At 53.8% G+C, this 17,650-nt stretch overlaps 1 protein-coding gene across 5 annotated transcripts in view; it reads right to left on the reverse strand.

Annotated features, from left to right (window-relative positions):
• Positions 1 to 5,772: 5,772 nt before the first annotated feature.
• IFT122 (intraflagellar transport 122) overlaps positions 5,773 to 17,650 on the reverse strand; it is a 70,024-nt gene continuing 58,146 nt past the window's right edge. For all 5 annotated transcript variants that reach the window (XM_008697850.2, XM_008697849.2, XM_008697848.2 and 2 more), the window contains 8 exons: positions 16,446 to 16,540; positions 12,929 to 13,029; positions 10,793 to 10,958; positions 9,690 to 9,801; positions 8,933 to 9,058; positions 7,194 to 7,273; positions 6,692 to 6,856; positions 5,773 to 6,224 (listed from right to left, as the gene is read on the reverse strand). In XM_008697850.2, the coding sequence (XP_008696072.2) occupies positions 6,135 to 6,224; positions 6,692 to 6,856; positions 7,194 to 7,273; positions 8,933 to 9,058; positions 9,690 to 9,801; positions 10,793 to 10,958; positions 12,929 to 13,029; positions 16,446 to 16,540 (935 nt within the window). In that variant the 3' untranslated portion in view covers positions 5,773 to 6,134. The remainder of the gene's footprint in view (positions 6,225 to 6,691; positions 6,857 to 7,193; positions 7,274 to 8,932; positions 9,059 to 9,689; positions 9,802 to 10,792; positions 10,959 to 12,928; positions 13,030 to 16,445; positions 16,541 to 17,650) is intronic.

The following is a 17,650-nucleotide window of genomic DNA, read 5'->3' on the forward strand; positions in this document are numbered from 1 at the left end:
ATCTTAGGGGCAGAAATTGGCTCAAATGCCCCCCAGGATGTATTGGAGGAAGTGAGGGTAGATAAGGGGACCAGGGAGAGGGTGACTGAGCAGGAAGGGGGCAGAGGCTCTCAAGGCTCCTGAAGCAAGGCCTTGCATCCAGGAGGTGGCTATGTGCCAGGTGCTGTGCACCAGAGTGCTGCCATGAGCAAGGCAGGCTTGGTCCCGGCCTCCCGGGGACTCCAGTGTGAAGGCAAGGCTGAGCCTGGACACAGAACTGGTTGGACACTGAGGCACACAGGGCACATCCAGGGACGTCTGGTGAGACTGGGCTGGGTCAGTGGGCCTTGGAAGCTGTGTGACAGGTAACGCCATGAGGGCGGGTTCTGGGGGCAAATGGAGGCTTGGCATGGACAGGCTCCCCCCATCAGTGAAGGGAGCACAATGAAGCTTCTGAAGAATGAAGAGGGGCAGATGGGAGTGCCCGACACAAGGGTGCTTGATGACCACCCTCCAGCCACAAATGCGTATGGAGCACCTACTCTGCTCCACACACGGTGCTTGGTTCTGACAAACAGGGAGAAGAATGATTCCTGCAGGAAGAATCGTTCTGTGGGGTTGGCAGGACTTACACACAAACACATATTGAAACCAGTGGAATAGGAAAAGTTCAGATCGCGACCTACTCCCAACACACTGTCATTTGGAGCAGCCCAGGAAGGTGACGTCTGCACTGTCTTCAACTTGGTGATGGAAGGAGCCAGCGTGGGGAAGTGTCCCTGTCTCCAAGTCTTCCTTCCCTAGTACTCTTTCGTGCAGCCTCTTCCCGCCTGGGATTCCCAGACCTGTTCACTCAGGAAAGTACCCCTTCCCTCCAGCCCGCCTGGGGCTCCAGACCCCGCCTGTCCCGGGTGGTATCAGGACTTGCATGACGGGGCTGATGAAATGTGTGCTGGTGGAATGAGTGAGTGCAGGGGAGGGCAGGCCGTGTGACCTCTCGCAGTTTAAGGCCCCTGGCTTGGGGATTAGGCCCAATGCTAATGAGGTCAAGGTGGAGGGTTTGATTCTGACGTGGGCCCAGCTGCCAAACAGAGGGAGGAGCCCCGATTCCCTGGGCCAAGACCAGCCCACACACAGCCCTGTGCTGGCCGGGGTGAGCCCCCAACCCTAGACTTCAATGCCTTGCCTTCACCTCCTTCTAACGCTTAAGACAGCCTGGAAGCTTTTAATTTATGTTCTGTTCACGTGTTTTTTGTCCATCTCACAGGCTGTCATGTGAGCAGACAGGGGTGGAAGGGGCCTCCCCAACTCTCAACAGGGTTCCCGGAGCCAAGCACAGTGCTCAGCACATAGCAGAATGCTGTAACTCATTTCCCCATGCACTGGAAAGAGCTGGGATCTCTGTCTGTTTTGCTCACTGATGCGTCATCCTTAGGGTCTGGCACACAGTAGGTGCTTAGCATTTGTGGATCAAGTGAATAGACCTAGGTTATCTCAGTCAGTGCTTCCCTCTCTAAGTCTCAGAGTTTAATGACCCTCCCTCACTGGACCATGGCCATGGGGACTTAAAGGTCGCACAGGGTGACACTGCACTGTATTCTGTGAGGCACGACAAAGAATCATTTTTTAAATTAAAAATGCTCTTTGTTCAGAGCAACAGGCTCACAGTGAGCAGGAAGTCATTAGAGGTCACCTACTCTGACCTGCCCTGCTACATTTCACAGGTGGAGAGACTGAGGCAGTACGTTGGTAGCCCAGGTCACATGACAAATCTGGGCTATCACCTGCTGGGCCTTGCCTCCCTCCCCACACCGGAGACAGCTCTCAGGAAAGATCTGCTAGCCATTCACACCATGGTATAAATGACCAAAAAACGGTTGTGCTGGGCTGATGGGAAAGCCACTAGCCTGAGTCACACAGGCCTGGGGCAGCAGTGGTGGCCCCGAGGGCAGGGGGTGGCACTGGACTCTAGCCTGGGGAGTCCCACTTCCCCTCTCCAGCCTCAGTCTGTTGGAACTAGGTAACCTTGGGGATCCATGCCCATCTGCTAGGTAAAGGTGACCTGCTTTCCCACCAAGGCCCAGTCACGGATCTTCAGACCTTACAATTTAGGTGTCATGGTCCCCCTCAGTTGGGCATAGTCCCTTTACACTTACCCTTACATCTGGACTGAGACTCTGTAGGCCCACAGCCTGGGCACAGCCCAGCGCCCTCCCTTCCCTGTGCCTCAGTTTCCTACTCTGTTGCCTATAAGTGATCAATGACTACTGCTGACAGTGTTAGCCTCTTAAGAGTCTAACTTAGGTTCTGAAGGTCTGGTCTCAGTTTACAAAGCACTCCTTGGAGAGGCCCCCAAGTCTACAAACCAGGGCCCCCAGTCCATCACGTTGGTTTTCTATTCAGTATGTATCACTATCAGCGATGGTCCTGTTTGTCTCCTTATTGACTCCCTGCCCATCTCCCTCCAGAGTGCAGGGCTGGCCTCGTCTGTACTTCGCTGCATCTGAGCTGGCACTTGGAGCAGCAACTCAGGAAACATCTGTCAAATGAATGAACTCCTGGCCCCTTGTGAGGAGGTCTCACTCTCTACCCTCTGACACTGAATAAATGGGCTCAGAGGGTTAATGTTCCTCAGCAGAACCTGAAGTGAACCGGCTGTCTAACTCCCCAGCCCAAGCTTTCTTCTCCCACACCCTCCCAGGGAGGGCCCGGGAGCACGCCAAGGGACAAGTCCCAGTGTAGGTGACTTTCTGAGCCACTGGCCCCTCAATTAGGCTTGGGGATGATCTGTGGAGGTGGGGAGCTGGGGGTGGCTGTCTCTGAAGATGGTAGCACCTATCTCCAAGCTTCCCTGAGCCCAGACCCCTTGGAGCCCAGGTGCAGGGCTCTGACTTGGCCATGGGGGATTAGGGGCTTAGCAGGTAGGCACGAATAGCTCTTAAGCCTCTGCATAGAGGTGCTGCTGGTTCAGCAGCTTCCTCCTCCTTTCCTCCTCCTCCTCCTCCTCCCTGCCTCCTCTCCCTGGCTTAGCCCCACCTGGCTGCGTCACCATGGCCGAATGAGGCCTTAGACTGAGCTGAGAATGTCAAAGGGAAGAAAGGAAGGAGACAGACCAACTCTCCTCCCTTTCCTTCCTCTTCTCCTCCAGTCCCACTTCCTCCCTGCTCCCCCCCCCCATTTCCCTCTTACCCCAACATTTGCCAAACACCATCTACGTGCCAGGCTCGGGGCTAGGTGCTGGGGACACTCAGGTGAATCCTGTACATTCCCTGCCTTCAAGGAGCTCCCAGTTTCAGGGGCCAGCTGACAAGGAGAAAATAACCACAGGAGGCAAGGCTCTGCTCCCAGGCCCAGTGCTGTGGGACCCCAGAGCAAGGTGTGGACCCGGAGGGAGGTGGGAGGCCTAGGCAGGGGGACAACTGGGTCAAGGCACAGGGAGTAAAGGGCCAGCTGGCCCTGGGGCCTCGGGTGGAGTGACAGGCCAGGGAGGGCAGGCCTAGGAGTCCGGATGCTAGCCGGGAGGGTTATAAGCAGGGGAAGGACATGATCAGGTTCCCATTCTAGAAAGATATTCTAGAGTCTGGGTGGAGTATTGGGATAAGTGCTTGACCCAGGATGAGAGCCCTGCCCAGTGCAGGCTTCTTTGCTGAGGCCCCCACTGGCCCTGAGGCTGGCACAAGTGGAAGGTCACCTGGTATCTGCCATAGGCAGATGGGGCCTTGGAGATGGGGTGTCTCTGTACCTGTGTGAGGGCCACAAGGGGCTCCCGGCTTCAGTAGCCTCACTGGGGGTGCATGGGGGACACCCAGCTGGTTGAGGCCTGGCTAGAGCCAGGCCCACCTAAGGCCTGGCCTGGGGCTCTATCTGGGCCCCACGATCCCCCTCTTCCTAGTTCTTCCTTCCAGGGACATGGGTAGTGTTGGGGACTTGGAGGATCAAGTCACAACCTGAACAACCAAGCTGTGCAGCCTCCAACAGCCATGTCTCCCTCCAGGCCCCAGCGTCCTCTTAGTGAAATGGGCATCTCAACATCCCCACGCCTTCCTTGTAGCATGAGAAGGGTCGTCAGGCTCATCAGATAGAGACTGAGGCTCGGGCCTCAGGGTCAGAGCTGGAGTACGCCCTTTAGCACACATGAGGAAATTGAGCCTCGGAGAGAGAACGGGCCTGATCAAGACCCCGTCTAGTCTGGGACAGGGGAGACACAGAACAGAATGCTTAGGTGCAAAGTCTGTGCCTGGGTATGAATCCTGTCTTGGCTCAGTAAGTATTTGTTGAATGAAAGGAGAGAATGTTGCTGAGCCTCAGTTTCATCATCTGGATCATGGGCAGCCTTGGAGGCTGTCGAGGATTAAATAAGATGATGCGTGGAAAGTGCTTAGCACGGTGTCTGGTACTCAGTGAGCATTTGATTTAAAGGCAGCTACAGGGATTGTTTCTCAGACTCAGACCTCCAGAGCTCGGCTTCCCCACAGCAGCAGAACTTGGCATGGCACACCCCGGTTTTTGTGTTAGTCGGCTGAGAGGCTGCCTGCTGGAGTCTCAGGCTGGGTCCCCTCCCCCTGCCTCTAGCCATGGAACCATCTGATCTGTCACTGTGATTGACGCCTGTTGGGTGGCTAGGGCTGTTTTCTCTCTCTCCCCTCTTTTTCCCAGCCATATGCAAATGATTTTAGTTCAAGTAATGCGCTAATGGAAATCCTAACACATTAATAAATGTTTAGCAAGAGAGAGAGCATGCATGATCGTAAGTAATTAGACACTCAACGGAGGAGTTCTGTTGGCACAACTGTCTGGCCCCCTTTCTTTATTTTCCTCCGTCATCTCCAGAGAGAAATGCAGAGGGAGGCAGGGGGAAAGGGCTAGGGCAGGGGGCCAGCTTCAGCACTCACCGCTGGGTGGCCTCTGCAGCCGCTCCTTTCTCTAGGTCTCAGTCTTCATCCCCCCAATGGGGACATTTGTCCTGTTCTGCCCACTTCAGAGATGCGCTGTAAAGTATCAATATCTAATCACGGGGTGGGTTCCTTATCTGACAGCCCAGTTCTCTTTCCCCTGCTGTCAGGACTTCACATAAAGCCCTGGATCATTGACACCTCCAGGGCAGGTAGAGTGGAGGGCAAAGGGAGCAGGGGCCTCAGGGCAGGACAGATCAGGGGCTTCCACTCAAGGCTGGGTGAGCCCTTGGGCCCCCGTACCTCCACCCAACTTCATGGCTGCAGAGTGGAAATCATAACCCTTCCATCACAAGGCTGGTGTGAAACTGAGACAATATATGAAACTCAGCTGGCACAGAGAAGGTCCCCAATAAATGTCAGCTCTCCCTCCCCAGCCTCCCATGTGCTACCCACTCTTGCCCTTAAGCTGCTGAATCAGACATTGTTGATGCTCAGGGGCAGGGACCTTCGCAGACCCTCAAACAGACCCACTGGCTTCAGGAGCTGGAGGGAAGGGGAAAGCCTTGGTGGGGTTGGGGCCTCTATGGGGCTGAGGGAGGGGGGCCTGGCCCCAGCCAGGAAGCAGAGGGTGGGCTCTAGAACCTCTGAGGAGAGACCCTCTTTGCCATCTTCTTTGGAGCCAGGAACCTTATTCTCTGGTCAAGACGGAGCCCTGCTAAACCAAAATAAACAAATACCCATTCCCCTACCCATTCCCATATTGCCATTTCGATTAGATTACATTTTAAGAGCAGGCAAACGTAATGTTCTTCTCAGATCGAATTAGAAACAGGTGCACTTTTGCATAAGGAAATTAAGTTGCAGACAATATGAAGATTTGCTAAAATGCAGACACTGATGAAAATAAGTAGCCCTTTTATTTGTAATTATTGAGGCAATCTGTTCGCAAAGTGTACATGTTAATGGTCTGACAGATCTGTGGACTCCAGCAGGCTGCCACGAACAACTCAGAGCCTCTCTGAAAGTAACAGATTTTTTTTCTTAGAAAATATATGTACATTCTCTTCTCCATCTCCTGGTGCTATTTACAAGGCACGAAATGCCATAAATAGGAATTCCGTGGTTACACAAGGCCCCTCCCTAAAACACACACTTGATCTGGGCAGAAGACACATTCTGACAGTTTAACTCTTTCTTCCTTCGACAGCCCAGCCAAGTGCGAGGTGGCTCTGGTGGGAGTGGTGGTTCTGGGGGGGCCAGTCACGGGCTGGGCTCCTCGATGCGCCTCCGACAGTAGGGGCAGCAGGTGTGCTGAAGCACCAGCAGCTCGTAGTCCTCCGAGTGGAACATCTGAGGAGAAAGGGCCCTGAGCATGATCCAGGCCCAAGCCCCGAGCCTGGCAGGGACTGCCACCCTTCCAAGGGGAGGAGGCGTGGCAGTGAGTCAGGGCTGGAAACACCAGATCCAGAACACCTTTGTCTAAGGACTGAAAGGGACAGGGAGAAGGGTTTGGGGTCTGAGGTCCCTTTTTTCTAAGTGAAATTCAAAGGTGCCTCACACCTGCCTGGCCCTCCCGGATTAGGGGCAGGTACAGAGAGCACATGGTCAGGGCCAAGCCCGCTCCAGAGGGCATTCGGAACACAAGTGAGAGGAGGGAGGGACTAAGCATGGCCGAGTCTCTTCCCAACTCAGAGCCTTAGCCTTGGGATCACTTGTGCTCCTCCCAGATGCCATGTGACCCCAAGGGGACACTTGGGAAATGGAAAAGCAGCAGAAAGAAGAAACTGGTAACCATGCATGAGCTGTACGCACAGTACCTGGAAGCAGGAGGGGCACATGGTGATGGAGGCATCCGGCAGGAGCGAGCGGAAGTACTGCCACTGCAGGGGCGGGGGCCAGCGCTTGATGAGGACGTCCCGTCGGCTCATGGAGCGCAGCACTGACCGGCTCACCACCACGGGCACAAACTCGGAGCTGCCTTGCTGCAGGATGGGCAGGTGGGAAGCAGGCAACACCGGTGTTCTCACTCAGCCAGGGCGACGTGTTTATATGGATCATGATCCCAGAATCTTTGAGACAACCAGGGAGGACCCCAGAGACTTCCCCTGCTGGGTACCTTCACAGAACTGTGCCAGGTCATGTAGCTCCTGCTAGCCATCTCTAGCGATGGGGTACCCACCACCTCGACTCCACCATGGTGCGGACAGGGAACAAGTCCACTTCATGCCAAGGAATGAGTACAGGAGAAGGGACCTCCAACCCCCCTCCCAACAGGCCTCACATGCCTCCACAGCCCATCACTCAGAGAGGCAGCCTCACCTCAAAGCTCAGCTTTGCTGTGAATGGGTCATCATCTCCCATGGAGTCCACTGTCTCATCCAGCCTCAGAGTCTGGGAATCTGGAAGGGTCTGGTCAAGGACAGAACCTGAGGCTGAGTGGGAAATAGGCCCCACCCTCCACCCAACACAAGATTCACAGGAACTCTCTGTAGGCCTGGTATGTTTCTCCATGAGTCTGTCTGTGGAACAGTTTTCTAGATGGAGGGAATGCAGGCCAGGGAGGAGACAGCCCTGGTCACACAGAGGCTGGGACCACGTGCCAGGGCACAAGCGGGAAAGGGGCTCTGATGGGACCTTTGCTGCCCCACACAGACCACGCCATGACCCACGCAGGCCTGACCAGAGGCACCAAGTGAGCAGAGGCTGTAGGCCTGCTGTGGGTGGGAGTAGAAATAATGGGCCAGCCGGAAACCATGGCCAGCAAACTTGGCAATTCCTGGAGAGAAACACTTAGTAATCACCAGGTTGTCTGTAGGCTCTTAAGATGGACTCGCAGGTCCTACTTCATGGAGAAGGGGGTGAGCTCCTGCAAATCCTAAGGCCAGCCAGACCAGGCTGAAGGTGCCTGAGGAGCTGTCCCCTCTGCCAGGCAGCGGTAGAAGAGCTGATGTGAGACCAGGGTGGGTGGGGTTCCCACAAGGAAGGGCCCCCGGGGAGTGGAGGCTGCTGGTGCCGAATCAGGTACAAGATGCGGTCCTACCAGGCAGCAACAACTCAGCCAGAGCACCTGATTTGTCTCCCATCTTCCGCAAACAGTACATACTTTCGCCTCTGCTCCTCAAAATGTAAAATGTGGCCGATGGACCCGTGGCCAGTGCTTCCATTACCTGGAAGCTTATGGAAAGTCAGGCTCCCAGTCCACCCAGACCTGCTGAGCCAGCTGCTGTGTGCTAGCAAGGCCTACAGGTGCTAAGCGTGTACAGTCACATGGAGAAGCCCCCCTCCTGTGTCTAGCTGGGACAGGGAACATGGTCCTAGCCAGAGGCATACGCTGAGGTGTGGCCTTTGGCCCAAGCTGTCCTGGCGAGGATGTGCCCTGGGGTTTTTTGCTGTCATGCTGGGAGTCAGCACTTTGCAAGGATTTTAAGGTCGACAGGATGCAGGGTTGGTACTGCTGCTGGGATGGGGTGGGTGCTGCCAAAGAATGAAGCCACCCAAAGGGCAGCAGAGCCAACAGGGTAGGAGACAGCCTCCCACCAGTGCCGAATGAGCACCTGGATGCAGCTGAGTGTCCCGTCTATGGCGAGGCTCTTTACACCCTTCTGTTTGCTCAGCTTGATTGTGGTTTCTGTCTCTCGTACATAAAAGAGACCTGACTAGAAAAGTTGATACAGACATCCTATGCTGTGTTGGTTGCTCATCAGCTGTGTGTGGCCAGAAGCACAGATGGTACCTTTTAGGAGCCAGGTGGGTGGGAGACCCTCCCAGAAATGAAGCAAAGGTGAATACCAAGGCACCATCTCCTCTTCCGCATGCCCCTTCTGGGCCTGTGGGCATGTACTGTCCCCTCTAGTACGTCTGCACACTGGCCACCTCTCGGCCCATTCCCAGCCCCCGTCCTGCCACCATGTGGGCCTCTCCAATAACTAAGCAGCGGCCTGCCATGTCCTTGCCTCCACTGGTCCAGCCAACCCCCAATGCCCTCCTGCCTCCTGTCTCACACCCAGGCCTTGTGCTCAGCTGACACACACAGGGGTCCAGCCCAGCATCCAGGATACTGTTGCTTGTGATCTCTTGCCATTTGTTCTCACGCTTGTGTCTTGGTGCCTCCAGGTCAATGAGGGAGATGGCTTCTTCATCAGTGATCCCCTCTTCCAGGTAGAATTCAACCAGGTGCAGTACCTCTAGAGGGCACAGGGCATGGGGAGGGGCCATGGGATGGCTGCCTCAGGGGGAGCTAGGGCCTGGGATGCTCTCACCAGGCAGCATGAGGGGAGGTGGGAGGATGAGAGTTTCTTCCCCACCCAGCAGCTGGCTTCTCTGTAAGCAAGGAGACAAAGCAGGGCCACCTCTTTTTGCCCACCACATGTCTGGAGGAAGGAGGTGCGTATGCATGTGTACATGTGTGATGGGTAAGAACGTGGCCTTCAGCCCCTCCTTCTTCCTGCTAATAGATGGATGGGTTCCTTTACAAGGGAGGAGGAACAGCCTCTGCCCAGCTACCTGGAAGGGGCTTCTGATCCTTTGTCAACATAGAAGGAACTGGGGCACCCATCTTAGCCTCCCAGACCAAATGCCCGACCAGTGGCATCTGGGGCATTTATGTCATGCAAAGCCCCACACCAGGTTCCGAGGGGTGGATGCTTCAAGTTTGGGCAGCACTGGGTCCTATTTCTGGGAACCCTTAGTGGCTGTGCATCTGGTGGGGTGGGTGTCACACCGTCCCCAATTTACTAATGAGGACATGTGCGGCCAATCAGCAGTGGCTAGAACCCACCATCCACTGGCCGCTCCATCTGCACATGCCAGACTCACCATACGAAGAGGCAGAGAAGACGAAGGGCTGGCGGCAATTGATGCAAACGTTGCCCAGGTTGTTCAGCAGCGGGTTGTTGGTGGAGCAGCGGTAGCACAAGGGCACCAGCTCCTACGAAAGCACAAGAACCACAACTGCCTGAGGGCCAAACCCAGAGTGAAGAAATGCTCCGCACTCGGATTTCAGTCTCCTGGGGCCTGGCTGCCAAGAAGCAAGGCCACCCCACATGGGTGGGGAAGGGGCACTGGGCTTGGGGTTCCATGCTGTGGTGACTCAGGAGAAGGGCCTACAGAGAGGCATCGGAGGCCCTGTCACTTGGGTCCCACTGCCATGGACGCTCCTTCACAGGTAGGGCTCAGCAGCAGGTTTCTCCAGCAGGAATGACAATACCACACCCACCATGTACCGGCCACTTAACGTGCACCACGTGCTGTGTTGAGCACATTATCTGGGCTGGCTATTTATCCTGTGGGAAAGCTATTATGTGTGTCCCCATTTGATAGAGGGGGAAACTGAGGCTCAGAGAGATGGAGACATAGCTAGGAAATGGTGGAGCTAGGATCTGAATCCAGGTCTGTTTGATGCCAAGTCTCTGCTTTGAGCATGAGGAGGGGATTGTGAGAGACAACAGGTTAAATTGGAAGAAAGGAGGCTGGGGCACAACTGGGCTACAAATACATGGAAGAGTGATAACCTGGTTCCAGAAGGAAGGGGCTAAGGCAGGAGCTCCTAGGATGAGGCGAAGGCAGAGGCATCTGGGCATGGAGGAGCAGAGGGAGGTTAAGAGCAGAGCAGTGTGGGCTGGGCTGCAGCCAACTCAGAGCCTCATAGGAGGGCTGGGCAGCAAGGGAGGGCAAGGCTCTGGGGCCCACAGGGGCCAGGGACTGTGGCTGGAGTACAGCAGGCTGAAGAGAGAACAGAGGAGGCAGAGAGGGAAAAGCAGAAGGAGTAAGCGAGCTAGGGCTTGGGCAAGGGAGGAGGGCACAGAATCCTGACAGCATGGTAGCCATCTTCCAAACAGAACCCGGCCAGGAAAGGAGGCATCAGGAGACATCCAGGAAGAAGAGGGGAAGCCTCCTGCCTGAGGGAGCTGTGCCCTCACCTCGCTGTCATGGAAGGGCTTGGAGCGAATGGTCAGGCTGCCCAGCTCAATGGATTTCTGGAACCTGGCGGGGATCTGCAGACCCTGCAGCTTGTCGTAGGCATGCCGGGCCAGCTTGTAGGCACCCAGGGCTTTGCTTTGCTTGGCCAGAGTGAAGAGCGTGTTCCTGCAGATGACAGGGTTAAGGAGAGCAAAGGCCACACTGGGTCCAAGAGCTGGCACTGCCTACCCCCAGAATGAGCCCCGTGCTGGAATGCAGCTGGTGCTATGCCAGGAGGGCACGAGCAGGAGCCTGAGGAGTACTTTGCTCATTTGTGGGATGTAAGTGTACTTCTCGGATATCAAGGCATAGAGATTTTTCCAGAGATAAAGACAGTGCAGTTTCCATTAATATTTTAACCTTGCTTAGGTTCTCTGGGCCTGCTGATGGCTCATCTTGTACCCTGACTAGGCCAAAATGGCTCTCCCCACCTCGCTCAGCCTGTCAGCCAGGTCCTAGGAAGCCCAGCACCAAGTGCCATCCTGCTCTAGCCTTGCCAGGTGGGCTGGTCCCTGACTGCCTGTGGCGCTCACTCAGATGAGCTCACAGAGGCCACTGGGTGCAAGGCACTTCCCTCTGCCTGCACTTCACCAGGAGCCACAGTGATTTCTGAGAGGCAGCCTTCCCCTATTCTCTGAGACTCTCCTCTGAGCTACTCAATCTGAGGCCACAGGCCTTTGTGCTTGATCCCGGGTCACCTGAAATGCTGGCTGCACCCAGGCCAGGCCTGCCCTTCCGCCCCTACCCTGCCTGTGAACTCCCTTCCCCACTTCTCCCTGGCAAGCCTCAAGTACCATACCTCCTTCCCACTCTTCCCCCATGTTCCTGCTCCCCACAACCTCAGTGTAGCTCCTTCCACTCCAGAAGTTGCATGGCAGTAAGTTTCCTTGTCTGTGTCCACTGTCACTCCTCAAAGTCAGGAACCCTGTCAGGAGCCATTTCCAGGTCCCCAGTGAACAGTATAGGGTGCAGCTTAGGGCAGGGGTTCAAACTCTGCTGACTTGAACAGAACTTGCTGGAAAAGTTGGGTACAGGTGCTGAGGCTCTGGCAGGTGTGGCCTTGGCCACTCCTCTGCAAAGGTCTCAATGAAGGTACCACTTGATTCCCCTGAAATGTAAATGATGGGCCCGGAACCCTTTAGAGAAACCATTTCTCACCGATCAACACCTCTGAGGTCTCTCCTGGGAAGGTCTTTTCCTTACAGAAAGAAGGCAGGGTTGGGGCTGGGAAGGGGCTGAGAGAATATAAGATTTAAAAGAGGACAGGGAGAATTATGACTTTTATGACTTCAAAAGATTTTGGTCATTTCCTGATAGTTTCTGGCAGCATGGGTCCTTAGCCCCCTTCTTTGCTTACAGCCCCTTAATGGCCCTCACAGGTCCAGAGAAGGTGAGAAACTCACATGGAGGCCCTCAGGCCACTACCTCTCCAGCCTGGCTCCCACCTAGGGTGGGCTTCAGCTCCCCCCGTACAACCATGCTAACTTCACTTCCGTGCCTTTCCATGTGCTGGGTGCTCCCCTGGAACATCTACTCTACCGTCTTCTCTGGTAGCCTTATGGGATAGACATCAGCTCTTCCAGGCAGCCCTCCCTGACCATGGCCCCAGCCTTAGCTACATTCCACCCCTGGACACAGCACACATCCCACTGAACTAAGCCCTGATGTCACCTCCACTACTAGATGGCAGCTTTGTCACCTACTGCCTGGCCCGGTGTCTAAGGCACAGCAGGTGCTCCATCCCCTGGGATGAACCACTCCCCCCCAAGGAAATGCCCAAGAGTCCAAATGCTTCCTATATTTCAGTTATACCCTCACTTATGGATTCCAGAAGGGCTCGAGCAGTGTACTAGTTAGAGACCCACTGCTGGGCCAAGCCCAGAGAGCCCTGACAACTAATCTTCTCTTGGCACTGGCCCCGTGGCCTCTCTGGCTGAGCTGCTTCTACAGCAAAACAGTAGCAGCAGGACAAACTCTCTCTCTTCCCTGAGGGCTATGGGAGAGAGGGAAGGTTCTGCCAGTAAAGTGCTCTGGAAAGAACTTCACAGGGGCCATTAGAAAGAGGGGTGGGACAGAGAGTAGGGGTGAAAGGATACACTTTAGAGATGCCCAAGGGGGTATCTTTGGTCAGGCTGTGCAGCAGGAACCTGGAGATGTTGAAGAGGGTTTCGGGAAGATGGAAACTGAAGGGCTCCTCCTGCAGTGAGAAAAGCAAATAGGGATTGAATTCCTCAACAAAGCATCTGCTGGACTGGCCAAAAGGCAGACACCGATAATTCTGAAATACTTCAGTAAAAGAGCAGTGTCTCTTAATGAGCATCTACTATGTGCTGGGAGCTTTACAGCTACTGTCTCATGTGCTCTTTAACACAATCCTGTGAGAGTACATTTTCATCTTCGCTGTACTGATGAGAAAACTTGCCCAAGTCACCCAGCTAGGAAAGAGCCGAGCAAGGATTCAAACCCCCGTCTGATTCCAAAGCCCAAGAATGCCTCACTCCCAGGCTGTGCTGCCTCTGGGGTTGGTAAGGATTCTAGTTCCCTGAGCTCAAGTTGTCTCCAATTAGCTCGGAGAGAGAAGACCTTTTATGCAATTTAAGACATGACCAGACCAAACATGTCTTTAAATGGAGGCAGTTAACTCTTTAGAGCATGAAATCACGTGCCTCTTCTCAGCCCTCCAGCAGCAGCCTGGCCGTCCGATGCGCACCAAATGTGCACCTGAGCTGGCGCTCCTCAACTGCTCATCCCTGCCCCCCAGCACCTGGCACAGGCCCTAACGGACCAGGCGCTAACACGCATGAACAGGTCTTCTGCACCTCGAGGCTGCCAAAGGTCCATACAGTAGACTACGGGGAATTTTCTACCATGAGGGGGTCCATAAAAGGTTACGAATACCATTTTGAAGGGATCTGGCACATTGTATGCAAACCGAGACTACTTTAGATGACAAGATGAAAGCAGGCCAGCTCCCCCCCCCCCCCCCCCGAGCATTTACATGGTAATAAACTGACATTTCCTGAAGGGTCTTACCAGGCTGTACTCGTCACCATGCCAGCAGGACTTAGGCCCTAATTGGTCTAAATTTGTGAGGACTTACTTTATACTACTACTTGGGTTTGGAGCCCAGCATTCTCTCTTTAGCTCTCATTTAAATTTCTACAGCCTCTGTTAGTTCCAAGTACCCAAGAAAACCTGAGACTGCATCCTTTTTTGGGTGAGAGCCAGGGAGAAGCCTGCCTCTGGTTATATCGCACTAGGTGTGGAAGCTAAGAACCGTACCAGGAAGAACAGAATTGGTGGGGGGGAGTGGTGGGGTCCTCAGGATTAGCACCTCTCCTCTGGGAAAGAAGCCATTATCTCAGGAAAGGTCTGGTGCTTCCCTTGGCAGTCTGCTCTGACTCAAGCTGCTCTGCTCGGCCCTGATGCCAAACGCTAAAGTACCACCCACCTCCAAGCCTCTGCACATGCTGTGACCTCTGCCAGGAATGCTGTTTCTCTCCTCTTCCCTTGCCCCATTCTTACTAATCTCCCTCCTCTTTGCTTAGGTTCACTTCCTCTGGCAAGTCCTCTGGTCCTCTTAGTTTCTCCCTTAGGAGAACTGGGCTACACCTGCTTGTTCATAGACTATGAGCTCTTCAGGGGCAGGTATACCATCTTGCTCACCACTGTGTTCCTCAGCAGAGGGCCTGACACACAGGAGGGATTTGCTGAATGAAGGAATGGCCCAACGAAGTCTCAGCTGGGATGAACAGAAAGACACCCCAGCTGGTGTGAAGCTACTACAAGTTCACAGCTGTATGTAGGTCCTGGAGCAGAGCTCAGTTGTTACAGAAAAGAGACAAAGAGCGCGGCTCCAAAGTGGCTCAGGCAAACCAACACTGAGCGGGGGCCCTGACTTTCCAGCTGGAGTTGAGTTTGGGGTCTTTTTGGGGTGGCTTCTTTCCAGGTGAGCACCTGATAGAAATGAGGGGCCCTGAGAAGACTGTAAGGGAAGATGAGTTCCCTTGAAACCACTGACCGTGGTGTGGGGAAGAGATGAGATGAAGGACTGACAGCTGGCTCAAGCAGAACCCAGCACAGGAGTCTTTCTTGCCAGACTTTCCTCAGAGACAAAGAACGTGCTGAGCGCTCAGTACCTCAGTACAAATGTGGGGGAAAGAGGTGCCCAGTGTGGGAGGGCCCTTGAGATGGTCAAAGAACTGCGAAATGCTGGGCCTGCTGGGGAATGCTCGGCCCGTGGAAAATGGGTTGGAAGCCTCCACATAGGGCAGGAGGAATAGCTGACACTCATTTGTGCCGAGTGCTTTTCCAATATTAACTCATTTAATCCTCACAACCCCATCAAGTACGTAGTTATCACCCCCACTTTAAGAGAAGAAAGCTGAAGCACAGAGGCAAGTAAACAACTTGCCAAGGTCACACAGTGGAGCTGGGATGTGAGGCCAGCAGTCTGTCTTCTCCAAGTTAGAGGGTGTGGGGGATCAGAGGCTAAGAGCACAGGCTCTGGAGCCAGCCTGTCTGGGTTCCAGCCTGGCTCCTACTTACTAGCTGGGGGAATCTCTGTGTTTGGCGCCTCAATTTCCTAATCTGTAAAATGGGGATGACAGTACTTATCTCACAGCATGATTGAAAGGAATAAATAAATTAATACAATAAAGCTTCCGCACATTGCCTGGTAAACAGTAAGTGCTCAATAAAGGTTGGTTATTGGTATTATCCTCTGAGCTTATCAGCAGAGGATAAGCTCACCCTGAAGGCACTTAATCAACATTTTTTTTGAGCGATTGAGGATATACGAAACGAGGAGGCTGATAACAACCTATCACCTGTTCCCCATTGTCAGGAGATAGACTTAAAATGGCTAATCAAAAGAATCAGGGAGTGACTAAAAAGAACTATTTGGGTCTCTGGAGATCAAGCCCACACTCGTTTTATAGAGAAGGAAACTGAGAGCCAGAGAGAAAGTAAATTGCTCAAGGACACATGGCAATTCAGTGGCAGGGCCAAGGAGAGACCTCAGGCCTTTGGTTAGAGCTGGGCCTTCGCCATCTAGAGTGGAACAACCACCCTTGATCATTTTACTTTATTTTTATTATTTTTTAAAAAGATTTTGTTTATTCATTTGAGAGACAGAGAGAGCAAGAGCTGGGGGGAGGAGTGGAGAGAGGGGGAAGCAGGCTTCTCGCTGAGCAGGGAGCCCAATGCCAGGCTGGATCCCTGGACCCTGGGAATCATGACCTGAGCCGAAAGCAGACGCTCAAACAACTGAGCCACCCAGGGCTGATCGTTTTAGAGATAACCGTTTGTCTGGCTAACCTGTAGTCTGCCTGAGTCTTACAAACGTAAAGCCGGCAACTAGAAAGGCCCATTCTAGCTCTGGCTCACTAATTCAGAAGCCCACAGCTTGCAGCAGGTCAGAAAGGTAGCTAATTGAGGAAAATCAAAGTCCCAAACTTTGTCTCCCAGGAGGAGACCAGAATTTCTTGGCAAGTCATTCTGTCCTCTGCGTTTACTTTCCATCCAGAGATCTGCTGCTCTGTAAGGCGTGCCCAGGGCCCCTAGCTCAGTAGGTAGCACCCCCACCAGGCCCCCGTCTCCTGGTCACCTTACCGTGTACCGCTGAATGGCATGGTAGCCGTGGTACAGCTCGGCCAAGTGCTGGAAGTGGCGGAACTTGTCAAGCATCGCATCCTTCTGGGCAGGGTCTGAGGTGTGCAGTGGGAGGGGGGAGGGCAAGAGGGGGAAGATGTGTCAAGCCATGTCTACAAAGGAGCGTGAGGCAATGGCAACGTTGCCAGTGTCAGCTCTCCCCCAGTATCAGACCTGTGCCAGGGAGACTGGCAAAGAGATGCAGTGATGGGAAAGGTGCTGCTTAGGAGCTGGGACTGTCCCAAGACAGGGAAAGTCTCAGCTGGGCAGAGCATGTGGCCATGAAAAGTCTGAGAACATTTCTTGCAGGTTCTCCCAGATCTGACACTACAGCCTACCAGGTCATTTCACTGGGGAGCAGCAGCATGAAGAGGGTGATCACTGGTACCCAAACATACCAGAGGAGCTTGGTGTGGAGGATGAGCAGATGTCAGCTTTATTCATCTCACCTCCAGCCTCTTCCCTCTGAGCCATGCCTTATCCAAAGCATAGACGACTGGCCAGAACAGAAACAGGGCACCTTACACCTGGACCTAACAGTTTCCAAACTGTAACCACAGCTTCTGTGAGGCTCACAGCAGCCTTATGAAGGAAGCAGGATAGGATTACCCCCACACCACATATGTGAAGGTAGAGTTCGGGAAGAAATTGTGACTTGTTACAAGTCACCTAGCTGTCTCCAATTCCAGTGTTTTTCCCACTCCGGCATGCTGGCCTTAGTCCAGTGAAGAACATCTCCCTGTCCCCTCCGCTTCCAGAACTCCCTCAGTGCATCATGGGAAGTCTCAAGAAAGCAACACTGAAACTATCTTCCTGCCTGGAATGAGTGAGAATCTGGAGTGTGTTATTGTAAAGTGATCTCTTTTTCATCTTTCCATTTAATTAAATTTTTTTAAAAAGTGCTCACCTGGGTCAGTTATAGGCTCCCAGGTAACAGGGGAGAGACATGTTCTGAATTAGCAACACAGGGCAGGACCTCCCAACCATAATAACCCCAGGACAGTCCTCATACCACCATTAAACTTATGGGCAAACTGGAAAAAGATGACACACCAGATTATGCTGCTGCAAGACAGGGTTACGGACAATACACCCAATAAACAAGCCCAAGGCTTTAATTAAAACGTCCCAGCTCCTTCGATGTTTATCTTGGTGCCAGAGCAGAG

The sequence above is a fragment of the Ursus maritimus genome, unplaced genomic scaffold (assembly GCF_017311325.1).
Source record: "Ursus maritimus isolate PB19 unplaced genomic scaffold, ASM1731132v1 scaffold_14, whole genome shotgun sequence".
Taxonomy (NCBI): domain Eukaryota; kingdom Metazoa; phylum Chordata; class Mammalia; order Carnivora; family Ursidae; genus Ursus; species Ursus maritimus.